This window comes from Pieris napi, chromosome 1, assembly GCF_905475465.1.
Source record: "Pieris napi chromosome 1, ilPieNapi1.2, whole genome shotgun sequence".
Taxonomy (NCBI): Eukaryota; Metazoa; Arthropoda; class Insecta; order Lepidoptera; family Pieridae; genus Pieris; species Pieris napi.
The window spans coordinates 2,196,570-2,220,251 of NC_062234.1; the positions used below are offsets into that span (position 1 = coordinate 2,196,570).

General features: G+C 34.9%; 1 protein-coding gene across 2 annotated transcripts; it reads left to right on the top strand.

Moving 5' to 3' along the window:
- Window positions 1-289: 289 nt before the first annotated feature.
- On the top strand, window positions 290-22,227 carry LOC125053257. 2 transcript variants are annotated; one of them, XM_047654532.1, is made up of 7 exons: window positions 290-1,235; window positions 2,216-2,281; window positions 4,909-5,027; window positions 11,465-11,527; window positions 19,529-19,623; window positions 20,300-20,419; window positions 21,379-21,533. In XM_047654532.1, the coding sequence occupies exons 1-7, from the start codon at window positions 485-487 to the stop codon at window positions 21,398-21,400; spliced, it is 1,236 nt and encodes a 411-aa protein (XP_047510488.1). In that variant the 5' UTR covers window positions 290-484; the 3' UTR covers window positions 21,401-21,533. The 2 variants fall into 2 exon arrangements, with proteins under 2 accessions (XP_047510488.1, XP_047510480.1); XM_047654524.1 differs by having other exon boundaries at window positions 291-1,235; window positions 21,396-22,227.
- The last annotated feature ends 1,455 nt before the right edge of the window (window positions 22,228-23,682 follow it).

The window sequence follows — 23,682 nt, forward strand, 5'->3', positions numbered from 1 at the left end:
TTTTTACACCAGCTAAGACAGCTATTCGCTTACAGCGCCATCTCGTTATTGTTTCACAAACTACATAGAAGTAAATAGAAGCACCATTTACTTAATAAAAACATTATTTACAGTGAATTGCTATTACATTTTTGCAGTGGCTTCGTGAAAATACATTCATAGTTTTTACTTCTTCGGTCTCTGTATTTAGACTATTTTGTATAAATGAGCACTACTCGTTGACATATTATGACGATTGACCCATGTGACGTTATCCGACTATCCCCACATTAGCAACCGGTATCCGTCATCTGTCAATCGCGTGAACCGATAGCAAAATAACGTGAAGTGCGAACGAGCAACTGCTACCGAAAAAACGAGACTTAATTAATTCAAATTAAGTTCAGCTGTATTTATTTATAAACACATTTGTAAAATGAAGTAGAGCTTAGCATTGTTAAAAAACTGTTTCTAGTAAAGTGTATATTATCCGTTCACCGCTTCAATGGCTTCTACTCCTAAACAAGTGAACGGCAATGCATCGCCGAGCAACGGTCCTCTGGGAAAGCGAAAAAAATCCAAAGGAAGTAAAAGTTCCTATTTATCGAAATGGCTGGATAAAACAATGCATCATATTCAGGAATCCGCTCCAGATGGATATGATAATCAACGAACGAATTTAAATTGGTCTATGTGTCCATCACCAATTGTTCCAGGATACGATTCCCATCGCTTAATGTACGGGTCGAATGAACCGATGTCCTTACCAACCTTGCCCATGCACTACAACCCTATGATGCACCATTATCCGGAATACAGGCCGCAGCATTTCGAAAACAAAAGTATTCAGGTGCAGCGACCTAGAATACGACGGCGGAGTAAAAATAGAGCAGAAGAACTTTCTAGTATACCAGCAGATGTAGCTAATCAAAATTACATGCAACCAAAGAATTTTTCTGATAGCCAAGACTTTGCAAGCTTGCCACCTATTGTCACATCTACTGGAGACACAAATTCAAATAGTGATTTGCTTAATGATAAAGATGATGGTAGTAATAATAGACGGTACAGTGATCCTTGTATGCGAGGTATACAAGGTCCAGAAGAACAAGCCAATGGGGAATCAGACTCTGAATCTAGTTCTGGTGTGTCTGGGAGTCAGGTTGGAAGCAGACTATTGTCGTACTTGCTTGACCAGATAACATCATTGAAAATGGTTAATGAAAGACTGACTAAGGAATTACAAGAAACAAGAGGTGAGTAGACCATTAACTGCGATTTGAAGTTGTTACAAGTTTGATTTATAATAATTTTATTGATAATGACTATCAATTGATATTCAGATTACCATATATATGCTGATAATTTATTTCATTAATTTTTAAGTACAGTATCTAAAATTTATTTAGGACTAATTGTCATCTTAGTGAAACTCGGTGAAGAAAATACCTTAAAGAATTTTACAGTTAAATGATAAACAACTTGGTAATTGGCTTATTGTTACTTAACCTAGATTCACACTTTTTATAATTAGATTTACAATTTTTATAAGTACATTGAATTGACTATTCTTTCCTCAAACAAAATCAAAGTGCCTTTAAAATTGTGAAATTAATATTGCAACTTTATTTATAATCGAGCCTAAAAGTGAAATAAAATATTGACATATACTTAATCCCTTAATTTTTGTCACACATACATGTCTATCATGTAAAATTAAAACTTTCTTCCATACCACTATGTGTGCACGGAATTTTCTTATATACTCCATATTGTTATTAATTTATTTGTATATATAAATATAGTTAAAAAAATACCATACTGAATATTGACTTGTCAACTAAAGACAACCTTAACACCTACAAAATGAGGTCATTTTATATTATGATAAAATATATTAATACTAAAAACATCCTACACATTGCCTTGTGAATCATATTACTTAAGTTTTGACCAAGTTAATGTTACTTATCCTTGACGTGTCAACAGTTTATTTGTATTGAAATTTGAAAACATTTTTTAATTCACCTGTTCCTTAGATCATGTTTCTCACCTGTCTGCCGTTGTACAATTTCAATAGTACAGGTTGGTTTAATTAACTTACACCTGTTACTATGAGATCAAGTAGTTACCAGTAGTAAGCCGCTCTATACACTAAATATATATATCTCAAAGGACAACATATAATTAAATGAAATGTGTAAAAATAAGGCATTCATTTTTTTAATATTTTCAGCTGAATTGGATAGTTATCAACCTCAAAGTTTTTATGCGAAAGGTGCAACAAATATGGGTGCTGGAGGTAACTATACTCTGCTGATTTTTATTTATTTACACTTCGTTGCAATAAAAATAAAAGAAACACAAATAATACATCAAAATTATAAGTGATGCAACGGGCGGCCTTATCCCTAATAAGCGATATCTTCCAGGCAACTGTAGTTAAAGGGAAAAACTAAAAAAATAAATATGATGAGTGCGAGAAGTGCAGAACCAAATGTTATGATTTTTTCCTATTTACATTTTGTATCTTGGCTTAGGAACCTTTTTTTATCTAAATAGGATAAGATAAAGATCCTATTAATAATTTTGCATTTATTACAGCAACCTTCAACAACATATTTCACGTTCTTTTTTTGGTTTTCGTGACATTTTATAAGTACCGTAAAACCTATATCTAAAAAGCGTTCGTGTCTGGCAAATCTCAGTACTAAGTGAGATTGCGTGTTGCGTTCGACCTATTCTGATAACCCCTAGGTCGATAATCCGCAGATAATTTCGATTTGTGAGTAGAAAATATATTTATGGATATGAACAATCTAGACTGTCTCTACCGTTTTCTAGATCACATTTAAAGAGAAGTATCCAGTTACGGCTGGGAATGGCTCAATTTAAACTTTTTTTAAATATCGAATTCGTTTAGGAATGATAATTTTGTGTAGTGGCAACAAAAGTTTTTAATGAAGGATGTTATTTTGTAGCGTAAAATTAATGGTATATGTAACTTAAAAAATTGTAGTAAGAACATATAAGTCGTGTTTTAAAATAATTATATCGAATTATAAAACGCTTCGATTGACGTTTTGTAAAACCATCGTCATAGAACAAATCAAAGTCAAATTGTTTTATTCATTTAGAATGACCTAGAACATACATGAACTATACCATTATACTATAGTCATCATATATTATAGCCGCCAGTAACCATTCACTGATGGCTAAGTTTTTAACCTTTATTTAATCAAAGTCAAAGTCAAAAATCATTTATTCATATAGATAACACAATATACACTTATGAACGTCAAAAAAGAAATATCCATTAAATTCTTCTAATTTTACATTTACTGCCAGTTCTCAAATTGATGGGGAACGGAATTACGGAATTGTAGAACAGAAGAGAAAAACTGGCAATAAACTCTCCGCCACTCTTTTTATTCGCCAAGTTATTTGTTTTTCACAACGTTTGTAAGGAGCTGTAACTATTACACCATGTTCCACATGTCTTTAAGTAATTAATAATAATAAAAGAAATTAAAAACAAAGATTTGTCCTCTATCAGGAGGCATGGTGAAATAGGAGCACGCACTTACATTCTCGTGGGAACAACACGCAAATACATAGTGGAGATAACTAACATCACCGCATACACGAATACGAATACGTACGACCAGTCACCACAAGTAGCCCTATCACGAGTATGACGCATGGCAATCATTGGTGTCTTATGGGGCCTTAAAAGAGAATAGATTTTTGGGACAAGACCAAGTAGTGGTCCCAACAGCTAGTAAATAGTTGCGTTTTTCAAGGCAGTTTTGCCGCGCACCACCACTTTGTGGAACCAGCTGCCCACTGAAGTATTTCCGAACCAATTCGACTTAGGGTCCTTCAAGAAAAGAGCGTACCAATTCTTAAAAGGCCGGCAACGCACTCGCGAGCCCTCTGGCATTGAGAGTGTGCATGGGCGGCGGTATCACTTAACATCAGGTAAGCTTCCTGCCCGATTGCCCCCCGTTCTATAAAAAAAAAAAACACTTTATGAGGCTTCCCAGTCGATCCTGCATTAAACCGTTGAGTTGAAGTGAAGTGAGCCGGTATTACCGTTAATACGCAAATCCGTCTTATTACACTGTCGTCTCATTAATCGCGTAATTAGACAATCTCATTTAGTGCGTGTGAACTTTTTAGCTTTACCTAATACTGGGCAATTATTTTCAATTCCCACGTTATCGTTTTTAATTTAAAAAACATTCTTTGTAAATAAATAGCTTCGAATTAAATTCCATATATTTGTTTATGGTGGCTTGTGTCGCACAGTTGGTATTTTTTGAAAGTCTATGATACTCATAATTCAGCATTTTAACAGTGAAATAATTATTTTATTCGGACTTGTAGTTCTTTAATGTATTATTTGTTATACAAAAAATCTAACTTTTCTCTTTATAATACTAGTATAAAAAATATACCTATATATATATATATATATATATATATATATATATATACATATATATATAGTTTCTCCAGCAAAATTATACAATAACGGGACTTTAGTCCAAGACTAAAGCTATTCAAAATGGCATTAACCAATCACAAATAAATTATTACTTTGAATGGTTCTCTACCATGCACGTGCGCTCTGCAGGTGTATTTGGATAGTAATAGCATGAACACATGTCAAATACATAATAAACTCAAGATTATTGGAAGTAATTTACATACAAAGGATCACTGTGGATAGTTTGGTGTAGTATCTTTACGTATACATATTTTATAATACCGTATAACGCTGGCACATATGGCACTAACTGATATTCAATACATATGATGTAGTTATTTTAGGAATACCATTGGAAAGCGATATTCATTCTGGAGTTTTTCCATCCAAAATTTCTATATTGTACAGGATAAATTATTTTTCTATTCTTTCAGGTGGGCAGTATTCACCGGGATATCTCACAGAGCTGGTGCGGGAAATAAGAGATGCCACACGCATCAGAGAAGAAGCTATGTACGCACGCTTGCGTACCTTGGTGCTAGAGAGAACTGATGTATGTACCTCTTCTAATATATTGTAATATACTGTTTTTTAACGCAAATAATATAAAAATAATTTCAATACTCGATTACTTTGGTGAAACTGCAAGCCGGGCGTGTTGGAACATCGCCAATTTTCATAAGCAAATAATAACTTTTTAAATGCGTAATACAAAAGGGTGATCATGTGATTGAACTAAGTTTTTTTTTTGGGATAGAATGTTGTGGGATAGAACCTTATAGGCCGGCAACGCACTGGCGAGCCCCTGGCATTGAGTTTCCATGGGCGGTTTAAAAAAAAGGGCCTCAATTTGTAACCGTTTCTTTGATCTTTTTGGTAGGACATGTAAATTTTTGGCTCTAGAGTCCGGTTTCCTCAAGTTGTATTGTGTTAATTGCGCACTTAAAACGAAAAATCAGTGTTGAGGTCTCCCGCTTATGCTACTAGACAAATAGTTTTAAAGTTTTAATTCAATTGTCCCGGCATTTTACTTAACAATCTTTTTTGTGTATGACAAAACTATAGGAACCCGATACCATAACATACATTATCTAAATTATGGTTAATACGCAAAAAGCTGATGATGAAATCACTTCCGATATCATCAATCATCTTAGCCTTGTTCGCGACAACATCCTTCTACTTTATTTAATTATGTTGTGTAGACTTCCTATAAAGTAAGATTAACTTTCTAAGAAATCCGTTATTTTATTTACAAATTGGGGTTGCATGTACGTGCTTTATCACGAAGATGCCTTAATATCGCAAGATGCGAATAAAATAAGTAAAAAAACAACATAATAAAATACCTACCTACGAATAGAATAGTTTTTCATGTAATTACTAACACTAGTCTGAAATAAACTTTCTTTTTCTAATTCAGATTTTTCTTTCCATTTATCGACAACTTTTTGTAACGCCAAAATATGGACAGTCGAGTGTGCAGTGTGTCCTTGAGTGTCGTTATATAGAGTTTACACTGTATATTTATTTTTTACGCCTTTAAATATATTATTTCATGAGTGTTATGGGCTTGTGAATGGCAAAGTATATATTATAATCAGTGTAACCTTTCCTTGTTCCTTGTTTGTGCCTTTTTACGTTAAATATATAGAAGTATGTACTTGGTTTAATATTTGTTTTTAAGCGAAATAATGTATCAAAGGTCACCACTCGTTCGGTGTAACACAAAGAACCACATTTTATTTTTCTTGAACCACACGCGGATTCTTTTTTAACAGCCAGTAACGAGTTAGTCGAACTCTTTGGTGATTGAAATATATCTGACAGTTTCACGTTCTCAATTCAAACCACTTAGAGCTATTTTAGTTTCAGGAAGCTAGTTTATGTTGTCTATGTGTGGTGGTTTCTTTATTTGTGCAGTCGCATCGCTAGTGCATTATAAATTTAGTAAATGAGACCGTAATAATACCTGCTTTCACTAATACAGTGGGTCACGAAGTTACAACAAAAAGTGAAGGATGATTAGAGACGCTCCGAATAGCTTCCGCGTTGCAATTAAAATTATTACGATTAATATACAGTCCTAAGTATGGCTACCGTTTCTTGGATTTTTCATTCCTGTGATTGTAATATTGCGTGTACGATATTTTAGTGAAGCGTCGTTAACGATAATGTCAGCTAATGTTTTTTTGCAGCTCGAACGCATAGATTTTCCATTTTCATACACGAATGCGAAATGACGCTTAATTTTTAAAAGCATTTTCAAAAACTCATTTTCACGTTAACTACGATTTTATGTTTGTGCCAAGGTCACTGATACAGCACGAAGCAAATAATAGGTGGGCTGAAAAGTTCGTAGATATCGTCTTTGAGAAGAAAAGAGTGGCGGAGAGTTTCTTGCCCGCTCTACGGGTTTGACTTGCGAACTTGTAGTAAATGTAAATTTAGAATAAATTTTATACCTTATTATGTTGACGTTCATAAGTGTACTTGGTTACCTATATGAATAAAGTTATTTAGACGATTATACGAAATTATATTACGAGAGTGTAAATTAATACACGTGCCTTTTGAAGGTGAGGGCCAAATAAAATTTTTCAGCCTATCGATTATATGATTTTGACTAGAGTTTTCTTTAACGAACAATGGCAAGGAGATAAAATACCCTGATCGATAATGTCAATGTTAAATTTTGTTTAAACTGTGATGGAAAGAGAGATTAGTAACGGTGCAATTTATTTTCATGATTATAATCGAAAGTACTGCTTTAGTAACAACTAAGCCTTGATAAAGTGTCAACGGGCAGTCTTCAGATCTCTTCCAGGCAACCCTAGTAAGGAAAAAGCCTAAAAAACGAAATATGATGTATAAAGCGCAAGAAGTGCAAAACCAAATCTTATAATAGAAATTTTTAGAATCTTTAACCATCTTTAATCCTAAAACTCTTTCTTACCACACGAATGATTTGCTAGCGAGCTCATATCTATAAACTACGATCTTAAGAAAAATATATCCTTGAAATCCGATCTCGTAACTCTTCTTAGCGAATTTAAGGTTCTTGCTCACTTCCTAAATCGAAAAGGACAAGTTGTCCTCTTTATTATTTAATTTTTAATTGCATTTCTAACTACGAAGTGTAAATAAATAAAATATACACCTATAATACAATTTTCAATTAACGCATGGATTCATGCTAGAAATGTTAGTTATGATTAACCATGCGTAGTTTTTCTTAACAATGTAGAAATGTATTATATTTCTATTATAATAAAAAAAACGTGCGGCACTCGGGGACTGCAGCGGTAAAGCTATTGCATAGCATTTTTTATCAACTTGTGCAATTATAATTATTTATTTATGCAGTATTTTTTATTCTTTGATATTAATTCAAGTTTTTTCTTTGTTATTAAATCAATCTACCACTCTACCAGACTCAGACTAACACGCCTATATAGTCTGTCTCACTCTAACGCGTACCGGCTGCACCGGCCGCGCTTACGCTACGTCACCGATCTCGTCAGAGAGATGTGAATACGCAGTATGCGTTCTGTCCCGCTCTAACGCGTATTGGCCGCACCTATTTAACGTCATCGTTTTAGGTTTTTATTTTCGTTACAGAATTTCTTGAATCGGTCGCCGCGCTCAAAGCCCGCGATAAAATCTATCACAGACATCAATTCAACGAAAAGAGAAAATGTTCTTATTATTACTAAGGCTAGATTTCATATATTAAAACGATCGCATAGTATGCCTATAATATCCATAGCGCTAAATCACCTGCATCATGAGCACACCCCACATACACACCCTCACGTACAGACCATCACTTTCACACCACTAAACAGCACAGCCAAATTAGGTATTACGTATTTAATAATTTGTATTGATTTTTTTCTTTGGTAAACATTTGAACCTTTTTGTATATAATTGTGTATTTCATCATTCGCTATATGTTTAGTTTAATTGTTTTTTGTTGTATATAATTTATGTTAGCTGTAGGATAATAGTTGACATTTGTCAGTAGTCTAAACATCTTGATGTGATGTAGGGTATGGTGTCCAGCTTACAATTTGTAAAAAAACTTGATAAACAGTAGCTTAGAGTTTATCGTCAGTTCATTTCCGTTCTACGCTACGATTTGAGTAGCAGTTATGTAAATTAAGAAGAATTTATTGACGTTCGTAAGTGTACATTTATACCTATATGAATAGATGTTTTGGGTCCGAAGTCCAAAAGATGAATTGTATTGAATAAGATTTTAGACTACATATATGTTAATGTCAGTTTTGTATCCATTATTAGACCAGTGCAGATAGCCTTTAAAATAAATAAAAAGTGAAAAAAATTACAGTAGGATGAAACCCATTAGAAAAGGAGGGCAATATGATCAAAATGAAAGGAAAAATAAATTACGGTCGATCTGAGGTCGGGAAGGGGTAGGGGGGGGGGGGAGTTTTAAGGGTAAAAAACGGTTTATCTCGATTTCCGGCAAAACTAAGTTAAATGGCAAAGTTGTAGGCAATAAAAAGATCTACAACTTTTGTATTCGCAGATTTTTCACATAACCTCAAAATTTAGGTGAAAAATTCAAAAAACCAACTTTTTGGTTTTTTATTTCTACCTTTTACAAAAATTTATTTTTTTAAACGAAATTTGGTGAAAACTTACCTTAATATATCCCAAATATACTGTAATTTATTTGATTAAAAATATTTATTTTTTTACCTTATTTTGAATTAATATCGAAAAAACACCCTAATTTTTAGTTTTCTTCGATAGGACTTTTAGTTTTGCCGGAAATCGAGATAAACCGTTTTTTACCCTTAAAACTCCCCCCCCCCCCCCCCCCCCGACCTCAGATCGACCGTAATTTATTTTTCCTTTCATTTTGATCATATTCCCCTGCTTTTCTAATGGGTTTCATCCTACTGTATTTTTTTTTGGTTTCAAAAATTATCGGCAGTGGTCTATATGAACAATCTTGTATTATTATAAACTCTATGTGGGAGGAATGCGTTGTAAAAATAATTCATATCGTTAACTATGACTATTCTCAACTATTTTGAAAATGTTCAAATGATTCGGTTAATAATCTATTTGCGTCCAATATAATTTTTGGACGCAAATAGTTTATATTAATATATTTCATGATTATCGGACTTCAATGCAGAATACAAAGTACTATCCATATCACCTCGACCGTCGTTCATAAATGGGCGTTTTTTAAGCTAGGTTTGGCCGCGCACCACTATGGAACCAGCTATCCACTGAGGTATTTCCGAACCAATTCGACTTAGGGTCCTGCAAGAAAGCGTACCAATTCTTAAAAGGCCGACGCACTTGCGAGCCTTCTGACAATGTGAGTGACCATGGGCGGCGGTATCACTTAACATCAGGTGAGCCTCCTGCCCGATTGCCTCCTATAAAGCAATATGGCCGAAAATAAAGACTCAGAAGGTAAAACTTTTATCGACAAAGCGGTATCGCATTGACGCTAAGATTGCGATAAGATAATGTTTGACCTAGTCATGCTGTAAACGAGATTTTTCGCGCCATTATAATTCTCCTAGGGATTCTTTCGTCAGCAGATTACTCACAAAACTTGATTTTACGTGGTAACAAAGTTCACTTTTGTAGGACAAAAACATTTCTGACTTCTTGACTCATATAGTACCAGAAATTATTGAATCGATTTCTTATACAGTGTTTTAGAGTTTGAATTAATATTTTCTAATACACTGCCGCTCAGTTTCTATCTTTATATATATAATTCTACTGTACGTGTGTATGTTACTGAACTCCTCTTTAACGGACCGAATTTTTTTGTATGCGTTTGAGTGGCGCCCTGGATGGTTTAGATTCACAAATCAGCCCGGCAGATGGCGCTGCAGTCGGTATCTAGGCAATTTATCTATACTCCAACTAATCAGCTGGTTTTCCAAATATGAGTCGGTATCTCGGTAGCTTCACTGGTATATATATATGTATCTTCTTTTGTTAATAATAATACTAAACCCATATTGATGAAATTTGTGCGTGGATTCGAGAATTGACGTGTGTACATAACAACGTCTGTTGGGTGAGCTAGTATAATTTTGGTAGTACCGTCGTAATTGTTATATAGAATATCTTGAATAAAGTGCCGTAGCAATTACGAATAGTATTTTTGATTTAAAAGATCATGAAGCGAATTCATTTACTTTTTGATTAACCAAGAAATTGATTTTTAATATTATAATCTATTTACACAAATTTTTCACACTATTATGACTTGTGAAAGTTGAACTAATAATCATATTATTTTTGAATTTATCAAGAAAATTTCAAGAGGAAATGTTTTGATTATAATCTATTGTTACGAGTTAGGGTATCGGATAGAAACGCCGTAGATCTCTTCAAGGATTAAAAAATAAATCTTCTAGAAATTTAAATTCATTAAAAAGACGCAAATTGCTACACACAAAATACTGTCACTAATTACTTTAATTACGCAGTTCACACAGTTCGAAACACACCTAGAAAGTTCACTCTAGCATATTCCTCCATCAAAGGGGTTTCACCAGTCCTCATAACTCCTGAAAACTGTACCATTCGACTACACTTACTCTGAAACAGACTGAAAAAAATAATTATATTAAAATTACAATTTTCTGGAATATTAAAACCTCTCCTAAAACGGTCATAAATCACATTTCAGCTTGCTGAAAACGTCTCTAACTTGTGGTAAAATCGATAAACATTTCAGTCAACCCATCATCGTACCAGTATCTTATCGAATATTTTACTTTAAATAGCGACGTGTGTTTCTCTAATCTCACTCATACACGCCTTTCACTACCAATAAAGGAGATTTTAATGTAAAATGGTTGATAGCTACATTTTTTATCGTTTTAATTAGTAAGAATTAAAACCTAATTTGTTTTATGTACTTAATTAATCTTTTCTCATTTAAATATATATAATTATTATTCGTAAATTTTGTTACAGAGCGGTTCAGGGTCAGCCACATCAGAATCAAAAGTTGCTGAAAGGAATCTTGAAGAAATTAAGGTATGACTTAACAGAGCGCCATCTATTGAGAATATTCCAAACTATAATAAACCATTTGTGTAGCTGTGAAACGGCGCTGATGCATCGTTTAGTAGTTTAACAGATATATACTAGATGGCGCTTTTTACAATTTTATTCCTTTTATAAAAATTGTTTCATTTCACGCTTAATTAATATTAAAGATAATGTATACATTACCGTTTCTTAATTATTGCTGTGAATGAATAAATAAAGCCCTTATTTCTAACAACCAAGTTCTTACACCTAATAAAATTATGTATTAACATATTTAATATAATTACTCAGTCTTCCTCAGTGTTTGCTTGTCTTCCGACATAAGTCTCCCCCAGATTTTTCCACTTAAGTTTGTCCTGGACTGTCCGCCATAGTGGGCCTGCTACTGTTTAAAGAACGTCTGTCTTCCTATAGGATCAATGATCTTCCTCGGTTTCTTTTGCCTTGTACCATACCATACTACAATATCTTTAGTCCATTTACCTGTATTATCTCTTATCGTATGGCCTACCCATCGCCATTTTAATTGTTTCACACTGTATTCTATATTTTCTAGTTTCGTCCTATTTCTTACTTTTGTTAGTCTAGATAACTATACTAACTGTATAGATAACTCCATGATAAAATGTAAAGATAGTTTTACAATTTGAACTCATTATTCTATCTAATATGTATACGTTGTTATATTCTCGATAAATTTGTCGAATCACGGCTTTAATTAAAACAGCTCCAGTTCTTTTTATATCGTTCGTTACTTGTATGTAATATTAAAGAAGCGCATGGCTTTGGACCCCTTTAAAATAATTTATAAAACTTATAATATTACATGCATGGAACAGTGAATTACATTAGTTTAGGCTTTATTATTCTAAGTGGCGTTTGTGATCAGGTTAGGTTAGAGCCAAAAATATGTACCTTCCTTCATTTATTCCACAAATCATGATGTTTTAATTAATTTATATGGGGTTAAGCATGCGCCACCACATTATTTCATGGTACTGCATTGCCGTGTTATAAATATATGTAAAAAAAATTAACTTCCTTATGATGCGTAGGTATTTCTTTACCGGCTATTTAATGAGAATTCGTGCATTCCGGAGTAGAATCTTAGACAACTAATTCAAAGAAGATTAAAACTTTGTACTTAAAAAAAGAGTGTATCAATTCTTAAAAGGCCGGCAACGCACTCGCGAGCTCTGTCATTAACTGTCCATGGGCGGCGGTATCAGTTAACAAGTGAGCATCCTGCCCGTTTCCCCCTGTTTTATAAAAAAATCCTGCAAGCAAAGATATGCAGCTGAGTTTTTTTTATAATCTCTTACATAACGAAGGTATAAGAACCCTTTTTACATGCTTTATATTAGCTTCACCTGTATGTATGTATGTATGTAACCGACTCCTTCGGACTCGATTTTGACCCACTTTAAACGGACAGATTTAATTCAATCTGTGTACACTTATAAAGAATCAGCGACAATATAATAATTTCACAGGTTAAATATCTCGAAAAAACAAAGTCCACAAAGCAATACGATTAAATTGAGACAACACGTATTGTTGCTAGGACTAAAAAGTGGAAAATAAATATAGTTTAAAAAAACTATAAAATACGCTTTTAAAGCACATTAAACTAAAAAGTGAAAAATAATTCCTAATTTAGGCTGAAAATGGTAATGAAGAAAAAATACTGGTATTATTGTGAAAAAGCGTGGGGCGCTCTGTGCCTATCGTCTATCTTTTCGTCTATCGATTATTCCCTACTAGACCTGATAAGTAATATTTTACACAATCCTAAAAATTCATAATTTTCTCACAAAAACCTTTCTTTTTTTACAAAAACCGATATTTCCATTTTTCTTATAACTATTAGTGTATTTGCGTAGCGTTGGGTGGTCCGTTGAGGGCTCTCCACTCGTCTTCACGTCATACACCTTTATTTGTTTGTTCGCGAAACACCCACAACCCGTGACTGCGCTAAATTTTGTACAATTTTTTTCACACTAAGAAAATAATACATTTCAATGTCTGGATTATATTTCTATAACTTTATCTCACTTTTATGAAGATATAATTTGGTTATAGTTATAATACAATTTTTAATAATTTGTTAAAAGGTTATATCACCTGCCCCGGGGAACTAAGTTAAAGCACTATTACGACTGTTTAATATTTTCTCATTTTTGACTTCCTTGGGTGATGTACTATAACTGTAATTTTTTCAAAATTTTTGCAAAACATATAAAAAATAACACGAAGAAGACTTTTTTCTACGGAAATTATATTGTGCACAATGTTAGTATTACTCAATTACCAAATTTTACCTCCCCTGAAATAGATCGCAACAACCATAAAGATAGTTTTAGATTAGATTGTAATTCTACCAAATAATCATTAAAGTTAATGCGACAGTTTAAAAACGAATAAAGAATGGTAATAATAGATCCCAGCGATAGAGGGCAGTGTTGGTCTAGTGGCTTCAGCGTCCGACTCTCATCCCTGAGGTCGTAGGTTCGATCCCCGGCTGTGCACCAATGGATTTTCTTACTATGTGCGCATTTAACATTCGCTCAAACCGTGAAGAAAAATATCGTGAGGAAACCGGCTTGCCTTAGATCAAAAAAGCTGACAGCGTTAGTCACATGAGGCTGATCACCTACTTGCCTATTAGATTAACAAATGATCATGAAACAGAAACAGAAATCTGAGGCCCAGACCTAAAAACATTGTAGCGCCACTGATTTATTTTTTTATTTTAATAATAGATCCCTATTTCACCAAGGTCATAATATTTCCGCGAAAAGAGTGGCAATAGATTATTACGTTCTAGACATTCGTCAGAATGTGCCGTCATGTGTGGTTACTGTGTCGTCCGTAATTATATTTAAACAGTGAAACAATCGTATACGCTTTTGCTCTTCAGTCTAATTAGATGAATTACTGTAATGTACATATAACTAGTTATTTTTTAACTATGTACACTAAATAAACCGTCGAATAGGAAAAAAATAAGCTTTCATTTGATATGTAGTATATTTACTTAGCAGCCTAAATTTTATCCAAAAAAAAAAAACCTAAAATTAAGAAAAATTTGTGGCGCTAGAATCCTTTTAGGTACTTATGGGCCAAAGATTTCTGTATCTGTTTCATGATCATATGTCAATCTAATAGGCAGGTGAATCAGCCTCCTTTGACACACGCCGTCAAGTTTTTGGATCTAAGGCAAGCGCACGATGTTGTCCTTCTCCGTTCGAGAGAATGTTAAATGTGCACATAGACAAGTGCATTGGTGTGCAGCCGGGGCCTGAACCCACGACTTCTGAAACCACTACGCCGACAGTGCTCGTTGGATTACAACCAATAATAATTCCAAATTTAAAATGCCTTCCCATAACGCTTGTCATACTAAATACATAACATAATATTCCATAGAGAAATTTAACATTACAATGCATTCATAGATAAATTTCGTAACAATGCAAGCCCCGTAGGTATAGCAGCATTTGTCAAAGTAAATAAACATAGTCGGGGGTTCGGTACCAGTTCGCGAACTAGGGATTATAAAATCAGCGTAGACTCGCTAAAGAGCGGAACGCATCGATTCACCTAAACGCGAGGGCATTCGTACGTTCGGTTGCCTTTGTAAGCCTTCTATTACACCGCAGCGTAACAGCGGTGTAATGAAGGGCACAATTTGCAGAGTTATTGCAACAGATTGATTACACACACAGATTTGGGCCCAGACTTACCTGTATTAATGATACATGTAACACTTAATGTAAGGTTAATAGAACGAAACGCTAACACTAATGCAACAAATTATAATGGAAATGGGACGCAATTGGACGAAGAAAATAACGGTTTTTACTGATCCATTCGGAAGAAGAAAGTGGTAGGTCACTGGATAGGCGGTTGATTAAGACAGGGGAAGGTTTTTGGATAGACTTGGTGATGGATAGGGAAAAATGGAGTAGTCCGGAGGTCTTTACTCGTGAACCTCTTACTAACTTTACTAGGATTAAGTTATTTTATAGTTGTACACCATACAAGTCGTATCTTTATATGTTGCCGTGAATTTTTATTGAAAAATAATGCGTCCGTGTGATTTTAGGTTGACACATGTTTTTATTAATTAAAATAACAAGTGTAATTAATAAAATGAGGTTTCTATATAAGAGATTTTATGGATACAACTATTTATTCTCGATGAGTACCGGAACAAGTCTGTGTCTGAAGTCGAAACTCTGCTACGTTGCGTCTCGGACTGTGGTCGGCTAAATCTAGTCTAGAATTAACCCCAATATAGACAAGTTTGCGCGTTTTCCGCTAAAAAACCTCTTTGTCGCTACTCCTCTTTTCGAAGATGATCTTAAAGCCATAGCCAGTATTGGAGTACTGGCTGACTTATTGAACGACGTTCATTTTCGCCGTCATTATGAGGGAAAGGCTAAATTAGGCTCCAAGAAGCTTGATGTGCTCAGCAAGGTCTTTCAAGAAAAGAGTGTTCCAATTCTTCTCTGGCATTGAAAGGGGCCATGGGCGGCGGTATCACTTAATATCAGGTGAGCCTCCTGTCCATTCATCCTCTGTTCTATAAAAGCAAAAATAGGCTACCTATTAAAAACAAAAGAAAAACGTTGATATTATGATGATAATGAGTGCGAACAATTCTACAAAAACAAAACATCTACGTTTTGACTTGAACAGTTACGCGTCGGTGTGATGAGCTGCCAGCCGTGTTTTGTAGTTCTCCCTACACGGGGCATTTGAAATATGAACGGGTGCGTACTGGGAGGGGCGTTGTGTAAATATTGGCAGATGTGAGTGGATGCAGCGCGGCGCCACCCCGCGTGACGTCACCGCAACCCGCGCTGATTTGATGTTCGATGTTTGAATCGTGTTACGTGTACGAAGACTCAAACGATTTAGGCTGTATTGTTATGTATATCAAATATTTCTGCGACTGTTTAATTGATATTTCATTACGATAAGCGAAACTTTCGCTGACAATCGCTCTTCGGGTTAAACCACAAAGCCTGAGCACTATGCACGAAAACAAAAGACGGAGTACATTATATAAATGGCGGCCTTTATTGGCTGTGCGTAGCCAACGCTGCGCACTAGCTGCCCCCGCGAACTTCGTTTCGCCTTAATATGATTTTGTTACTTAGCCTACCTTTTTAATAGCTACATACCAACGTATGCAACATTTTGCTTTACCACCCCACAAAGACGGTGCGCTTTTAACCAAAAACCTCAGTACTAGGATATTAAAGGTTTCTCTCCTAAAAGATATTTCTTAGAATTCAAGAAAAAATTCTCGGATTGGTCCAGTCGTCTTCCAGATTTGCGCTTAGCTACATATTTTGTGATTCATTTTTATTCTGAGCCCTAGACCTACAATGGTTGTAGCCACAGATTTTGTTTGTATAGCGCAATTATTTGGTTGGTTGTGTTTTCATCATAAAAGATTGATATATTATAAATACAAAGAGATAATCTTATCGACAATAGAACCTACTTAATTACTTAAAAACATTTCAATAATAAAGTCTGATAGCATCAGTTATGTCGGATGATCGTCGTTCAAAGGTTGCTAAGCTGAACATTTTCTCATGTACGTATGTACGTGGGCGCAGCGTATACGTAAATCATTAGCGAGTGGAGCGCAACGGGCGTAATAGGTTAATTGACGTGCAAAAACGCGTAGGTAACGCGAAGCACTCGCTAAGTGAACGTCGAGTTAATAGTTGCTAAGTTCATTTCAAAATAAAGGGATAATGTTTAATATGTTTGGGATTTGGAAGCCACGTTGTGTTTTAAAAAGCATGTATTTAAACCCGCCAAAACGCTCTACGCAAGATGGCGTCGCGTTAGTTAACACGTAAACAAACTTCATGGTGTTGTTATATTTAAAATGATAATGTATGTGTGCGACTCTCATCCCTGAGGTCGTAGATTCGATCCTCGGCTGTGCACCAATGGATTTTCTTTCTATGTGCGCATTTAACATTCGCTCGAACGGTAGAGGAAAACGTCGTGAGGAAACCAGCTTGCCTTAGACCCAAAAAGTAGGCTGATCACCTACATGCCTAATAAGACAAGTGATCACTAAAATTAAACAGATTTAGAAATCTAAGTCCCATATCTAAGAAGGTTCTAGCGCCACTGATTTATTTTAATGTTTCTATCTAATACTGCAACCATAACCAATGTACACAGTGACAGGAATGTAATTAGTTGACTTAACTTTCGCGGCTCGTAATTAATAGTCTGAGCTTTCATAGAGAAAGACATTTTCTCTAACATACGTGACTTGTTTGAAGCGATGTTGATATCACAATTGTATTTGCTACGGCGCACGTCTCTACCCTGAGGTGGTAGATATCCGCCATCTCTCAACTCAAATCCGCGACATCCATTACGTCTTTCAAAGTAAAATGTAAAAGTTATCTTTTGGAATGGTTTGGTATTTTTTTTGTATATGTGTACCTATGCTTTAATGAAATAAACGTTAGTCTTTCTTCGTACTGTGGAAGGACTGTAAGTTTCGAAATAATGGACCAGGAAATACTTACAGAACATGTATGTTTGACCTTTGACACGAAATGAACTCACTATTAACTATAGTAAATAAATTTAATCCCCCGATAAGAGGACACCAAAAAGTCATTTTCTGTATAAATAGTTTCAACTTCACGGCAAAAGATGGCGTTAATATTGCGAATGACTAACAAATACTTGTCAACTATAGCAGTCTCGCTGCAATTGCAAAGCATGGGAAAGCTCGGGGTAAATAATGTAATAAACGCGTTTAATATAAGTTTTTCTTAAAGTATTCTGCATTTTGTTTAAAGTCAAAAGTCAAATCATTTATCTCAATCAGGCCTATTAAAAAGGCACGTTTGAAAGTCAAAATAGTATGTTAATAATATTTATTAAAAAATCACTCTAGTTGCCCCTTTAAAACGTAGTTTCATATACAGAAGAATGGGCAAGAAACTCCATACTTACTTTCTTTTAAAATAGTTATTATTTTGTATACATTTTGACAATTATATGTGAACACCATGTACCTGTTATTCAAGTATTTCGACCAGAAATTGCAGGCCAAGTGAAATATGGCAGCGCGGTCAGCGTTTCGTGTCCGCGAATATATTAGCTGAAATAACGGTACTGCACTTGTCTGCAGATGTAGTAACTTGGCAATAGGAGCTATTTTTAGCTACAAATTCTGCGTAGTTTTGCGTACAGATAGTGGATCGTTTAGTTAACTTTTGTAATGTAATAGATGGCAAACGGGCAAGAGGCTAATCTGATGGTAAGTGATACCGCCGCCCATTGCCAGAAGGCTCACCGGAAAACGTTGTTTTCTTGTACAATTAGAACTAAAAGTCTTCTACGGCTCGCTATATCTGCTACTTTGATACTCTAGTGAATAGGTTATCTCGATTACTTACTTACTGGCATTAATTAAAATATTTATTTGTTATATTGATATATTTACAACAATCTTATACTTACCGTCTTTTTGTCTATCACGCTCTTAATAAGTCAAGTTACTGTTTACTTTTGGTTTATTTTTTATCTCATTCTTCCTGTAACCTAACATTTAGTTTTTACCATGCTCATAAATTGTATTTTAACATTCTCGTTACCGATAATGTCCAATAACATAAGTGTCATTTAGATTCTAAGGGTTCACCTTAGATAAGCCAAGTTAGTTGTTGGTAGCGTCGCAACCCCACTACCCGCAATTTTATGTTAGTTATAAACTCACTAAACCATTTAGTTGATTTAGTCAGTTGTTACCCAGCTTCAAACATAGTGTTTAATTTGTTAATGTTATAGCTCACCATTAAATCCGTCCGTTTCTAGTTTAGACGGGATTACCATTGGGATTGTAGAACAACATTTATGGTAACAATATGTAGCTATTAAAACTTAATTAATTAGAGTATGTGGGCTCAGTACATACAATGATTACAGGCCTCTCTGCGAGCGTCGGAAGCGGACAAGCGATGCATGATGGATCGTATCAACAAATTGGAAGATGAATTAAGAATCCTAAGGGTGTCTAATGGGTAATTGTTTACACTATTATTGCAGATTCATTTTTTATAAACTTTTCGGGGTTCTATATAATACTAGTTGTTATTGCTGTGAGTCGTAGAGTTGTAATCAATCAATCAAAATCATTTATTCATATTGGTAATGTACACGTATGCACGTCAAAAAAGAAATATACATTAAATGCTTCTAATATTAAATCAAGGGCGTTGGACGGAAGAAAAGAACTGGCAATAAACTCTCCGCCACTCTTTTTAATCGCCAAGTTTTTTGGTTTTACACAATGTTTGTAAGGAGCTGTAACCATTACACCGTGTTCCACGTCACTTCTTAAGTCATTAATAGTTAATTAATAATAATAAAATACATTAAAAACAAAGTTTTTTCCTGGTAAAATAGGAGCACGCACTTACATTCTCGTGGGAAGAATACGCAAATACGTGGTCGAAACATTAGTTTGCCCTATCTTGAGACAAGATTTAATATTGATTCCCGACATAATACAGACCTAGGTGGGGATGTCAGTGTCGTGTCCAACCCTTAAATAACTGAACCAAAAAAACTCATTCTTGTCTCGGAAAATAATACCCATAAACTCGTGAACCAGTTTTTTTATTAACATCTAAAGATAAAAAAACTGCATTCTGGTTAAATCAGAGGCAGTTTTAACATGTTCAAATAAAATTGCAGTATGGAGGATAATAGAATGTCGAATGGTACTAGCGAAGACGAAAGTGAACGGATGCGGCTGCGCAGGGAAATTGCAGAACTGCGCAAATCGAAACAAAACTCCGATGACAACGTTCTCAAGTGAGTACCTAAAATTTATAGTATAAATAATCTCGCCCAAATCAGCTATTTAGTGTTTTGTCCTGCTTATGTCACATTAAAAAGTGACAAAACTTTGATAAGGTTAGGAAGTAGCAGTCAGTCAGTGGCATATATATATGTATATAGACGGCTATAATATATATTTTAATACAGTGGAGGTAAAATACAAAATTCGTGAAGGGTTGCTTATACCTAAAGACATTAAATATTGGCGAATATTTATGAAAATACTTGCTGGTTTTTCAGTTTCTTGAATATTTATAGATAAGTATGTGATCAGCCTTTGAGTTTTAGAAGCGTCGTGTAAGCAAGTATAACGTTTCTTAATAAGATCTTTATAGCATTGTTGGCCTAGCGGCTTCAGCGTGCGACTCTCATACCTGAGGTCGTAGGAACAATCACAGCCTGTACACCAATGGACTTTCTGCCTATGCGCGCATTTAACATTCGTTCGAACGGTGAAGGAAAACATCGTGAGGAAAACGCGCTTACACCGAAAAAGTCGATGGCGTGTGTCAGGCACAGAAGGCTGATAACCTAGTTGCCTATTAGATTGACAAATGATGATCATGAAACCGATACAGAACCACCCAGATCTAAAAAAGGTTGTACTGCCGCTTGGTTTTAATAAGATACTTGATATTTTGTGAATGTTTCCGGATACAGCAAGAGTGATCAGCTTCGCCTTGTGTTTGTTTCATAAAGGTTTTTGGTTAAATGCTTTTTTTATTAAGTTGCTAGCTGAATTATAAATATTTTCATACCTAATTCTGGTTGGGATAATAATTTTAGTTAATTACGTATATTTCTGTAGCGTAGCCAGTTGAATAATGAATATAATTTTCTCTATAACCAACACAGCTTGATATAAATAATCGCATGCTTTTTTATTTCTTTTGCACCGCACTTTACTGAGATATTTTTTACTATATTTCAAGGCTAACCTCACTTCCAGACTAGAACGTCTTGTCACACAGTTGCGGTCCAAATTCAACGGCATTATGTCGAACGGACCGGAATCTATCCCCAGCGATCAGGATGAGATGCGCACGCGCCGTCTAAGCGCTAACTCAACTTTCATGTGCGGGCCTGTTACGGATTTGTAGCGAACGGAAATTGGGCACGTTGCCGTTAATATTGTCGCGGATTTTGTACAATCCGCCTATTATAGACTGTTGGCCAAGAATTAACAATATATAGAATAGATCGATAAGTTTGGACTTGTTTGCTAAGAAGTGACTTGATCCTTGGATGATAGAAAGTTTATATGTTGAAGGATCGTTATGGCCTAAAAGTTCTAGGATAGACTGTATTAAACCAAGAAGTAACAATGTATAGAATAGATCGATAAGTTTGGACTTGTTGGCTAAGAAGTGATTTGATCCTTGGATGAATGTTTAATGTTGAAGGATCATTATGGCCTAGAAGTTCTAGGATATACTGTATTAAGCCAAGAAATTAGATATAAGATTTTATTATATTTAATGGCCTAAGATCATAGAACACCTGCTTAATAGATTTTTTTGGATTTAATCAAAAGATACTGTGACATGGACTTAGTCGAATTGTGATCGCTGTTCGTTTTAAGATTGAAATTGTTTTTTAGGAATTGATTATATTTAGTTTTTATCACTTTTGGGAACGTGCTTTATTAAATTTACGCTCATTTATTACTCTATGTAATAAACGTGTTTGAACAGCGTGCGACTCTCATCCATGAGGTCGTTTGATCCCCGGCTATGCCCCAATGCATGTTCTTTCTATGTGCGCATTTAACGATCGCACGAACGATGAAGGAAATATCGTGAGGAAACCGGCTTGCGTTAGATCCAAAATTTCGACGGCGTGTGCCAGGCACAGGAGGCTGATCACCTACTTGCCTTGCCAGATACAGATACATAAATTTGATGCCCAGACCTAAAAAGGTTGTGGCGCCACTGAATTGTTTATTTATTTTTATCGTGCGTTACTGAAGGATTTGGGTAATTTTTTTCTGCACCTGTACGAAACTTAATTTAGTTGTTGCGTAAATTTTAGCACCTCGTTCGTATAATTTGTCAGCCTACTATGCTATTTGTTGAGACATTATGCGCATAGCTTAAGAGCTAGGAAAAAAATCTCCAAGTCCAAAATAAAAAAATCTTATCTAAACCGTGAAATTTTCTTGACTGTGTCTTTGCAGCACGTTTAATTATAATTACTCTAAATAGATCTTGCTATTTGCAAACGATGCCTTCCCTTTGTTAAGCAATAATCGAACATTTAATTTATTTTCTCTAATTTTCTTTAACGGTATTTTTAATTTTTAATTATCACTATAAAACAGTCCGCCCGTTCTTTAGCATGGTCATACTAAACCAGATTACATCACATATGCGGTGACCATGCGTTTAAATTAATAATTATTTCAAATACTACTAAAGTTGAATAATTTCCATGACAAGCCTGCCAACTCTAAAGCTATCGTATATATCAACGCCGCACGGTATGTTGATATTTGCAATTTTCAAGCAATTGCCTTTGACACCTTGTCCGATGTTTGCAATGCCGCGATGACCTTTGTCAATGTTTTCTTAAGGTACATGTTCCATTGACCATGGTGCCTTAAGATCTTGTCGGATCAGTGGTTACTATGGTGGCAATTGGTTTATGTACAAAGATTTTTCCGGCAACTTAGATGAGTGAATTGGCGAAAGAGCGTCTCTCGAAACGGTAACTCAAACCCAAACTCAAAATATCTTTATTTAAGTGGGTAACCAAGTACACTTTTGAATTGTCAAGTAAAATTAATTGTAAATTTACATTTACTACCAGTTCGCAAGTCAAGGGCGTAGAGCGGGTAAGAAGAACTGGCAAGAAACTTTCCGCCACTCTTTTTAATCGCCAAGTATTGTCATACAAATTGTTTGGACTGGAGCAAATCAATCCCAAGGATTAGGATCATTTGATTAACTGCCGTTTAACGAGGGCTTTGAATTTATTTAGTGATAATACTCTAATTTCGCTTGGGAGTTTGTTGTAAAACCGAATACACATAAGGTAAGCCGACATGTACGACAGACACAAAATGTGTAAGGTCAAAGGTATAATAATACACACTTCCTCAGTTATCATAGAGAGATCAATCTAATTAGACAAATGCTAATAATTTCATTATTATAAATATATTCCTAAAAGTTCGACGAGGAAATCAAGTTTTTTTCTGTTCGCGTTCCCAAAGTGATAATTGATTGATTGCTTTA

Bases quoted from the DNA above. Each gene is read 5' to 3' on its own strand.
- LOC125053257 (XM_047654524.1), top strand. From the start codon at position 485: ATGGCTTCTACTCCTAAACAAGTGAACGGCAATGCATCGCCGAGCAAC. The intron at 2,282-4,908 runs GTAACTATACTC...CTATTCTTTCAG, and splicing joins AACAAATATGGGTGCTGGAG to GTGGGCAGTATTCACCGGGA. The intron at 19,624-20,299 runs GTAATTGTTTAC...ATAAAATTGCAG, and splicing joins ATCCTAAGGGTGTCTAATGG to TATGGAGGATAATAGAATGT.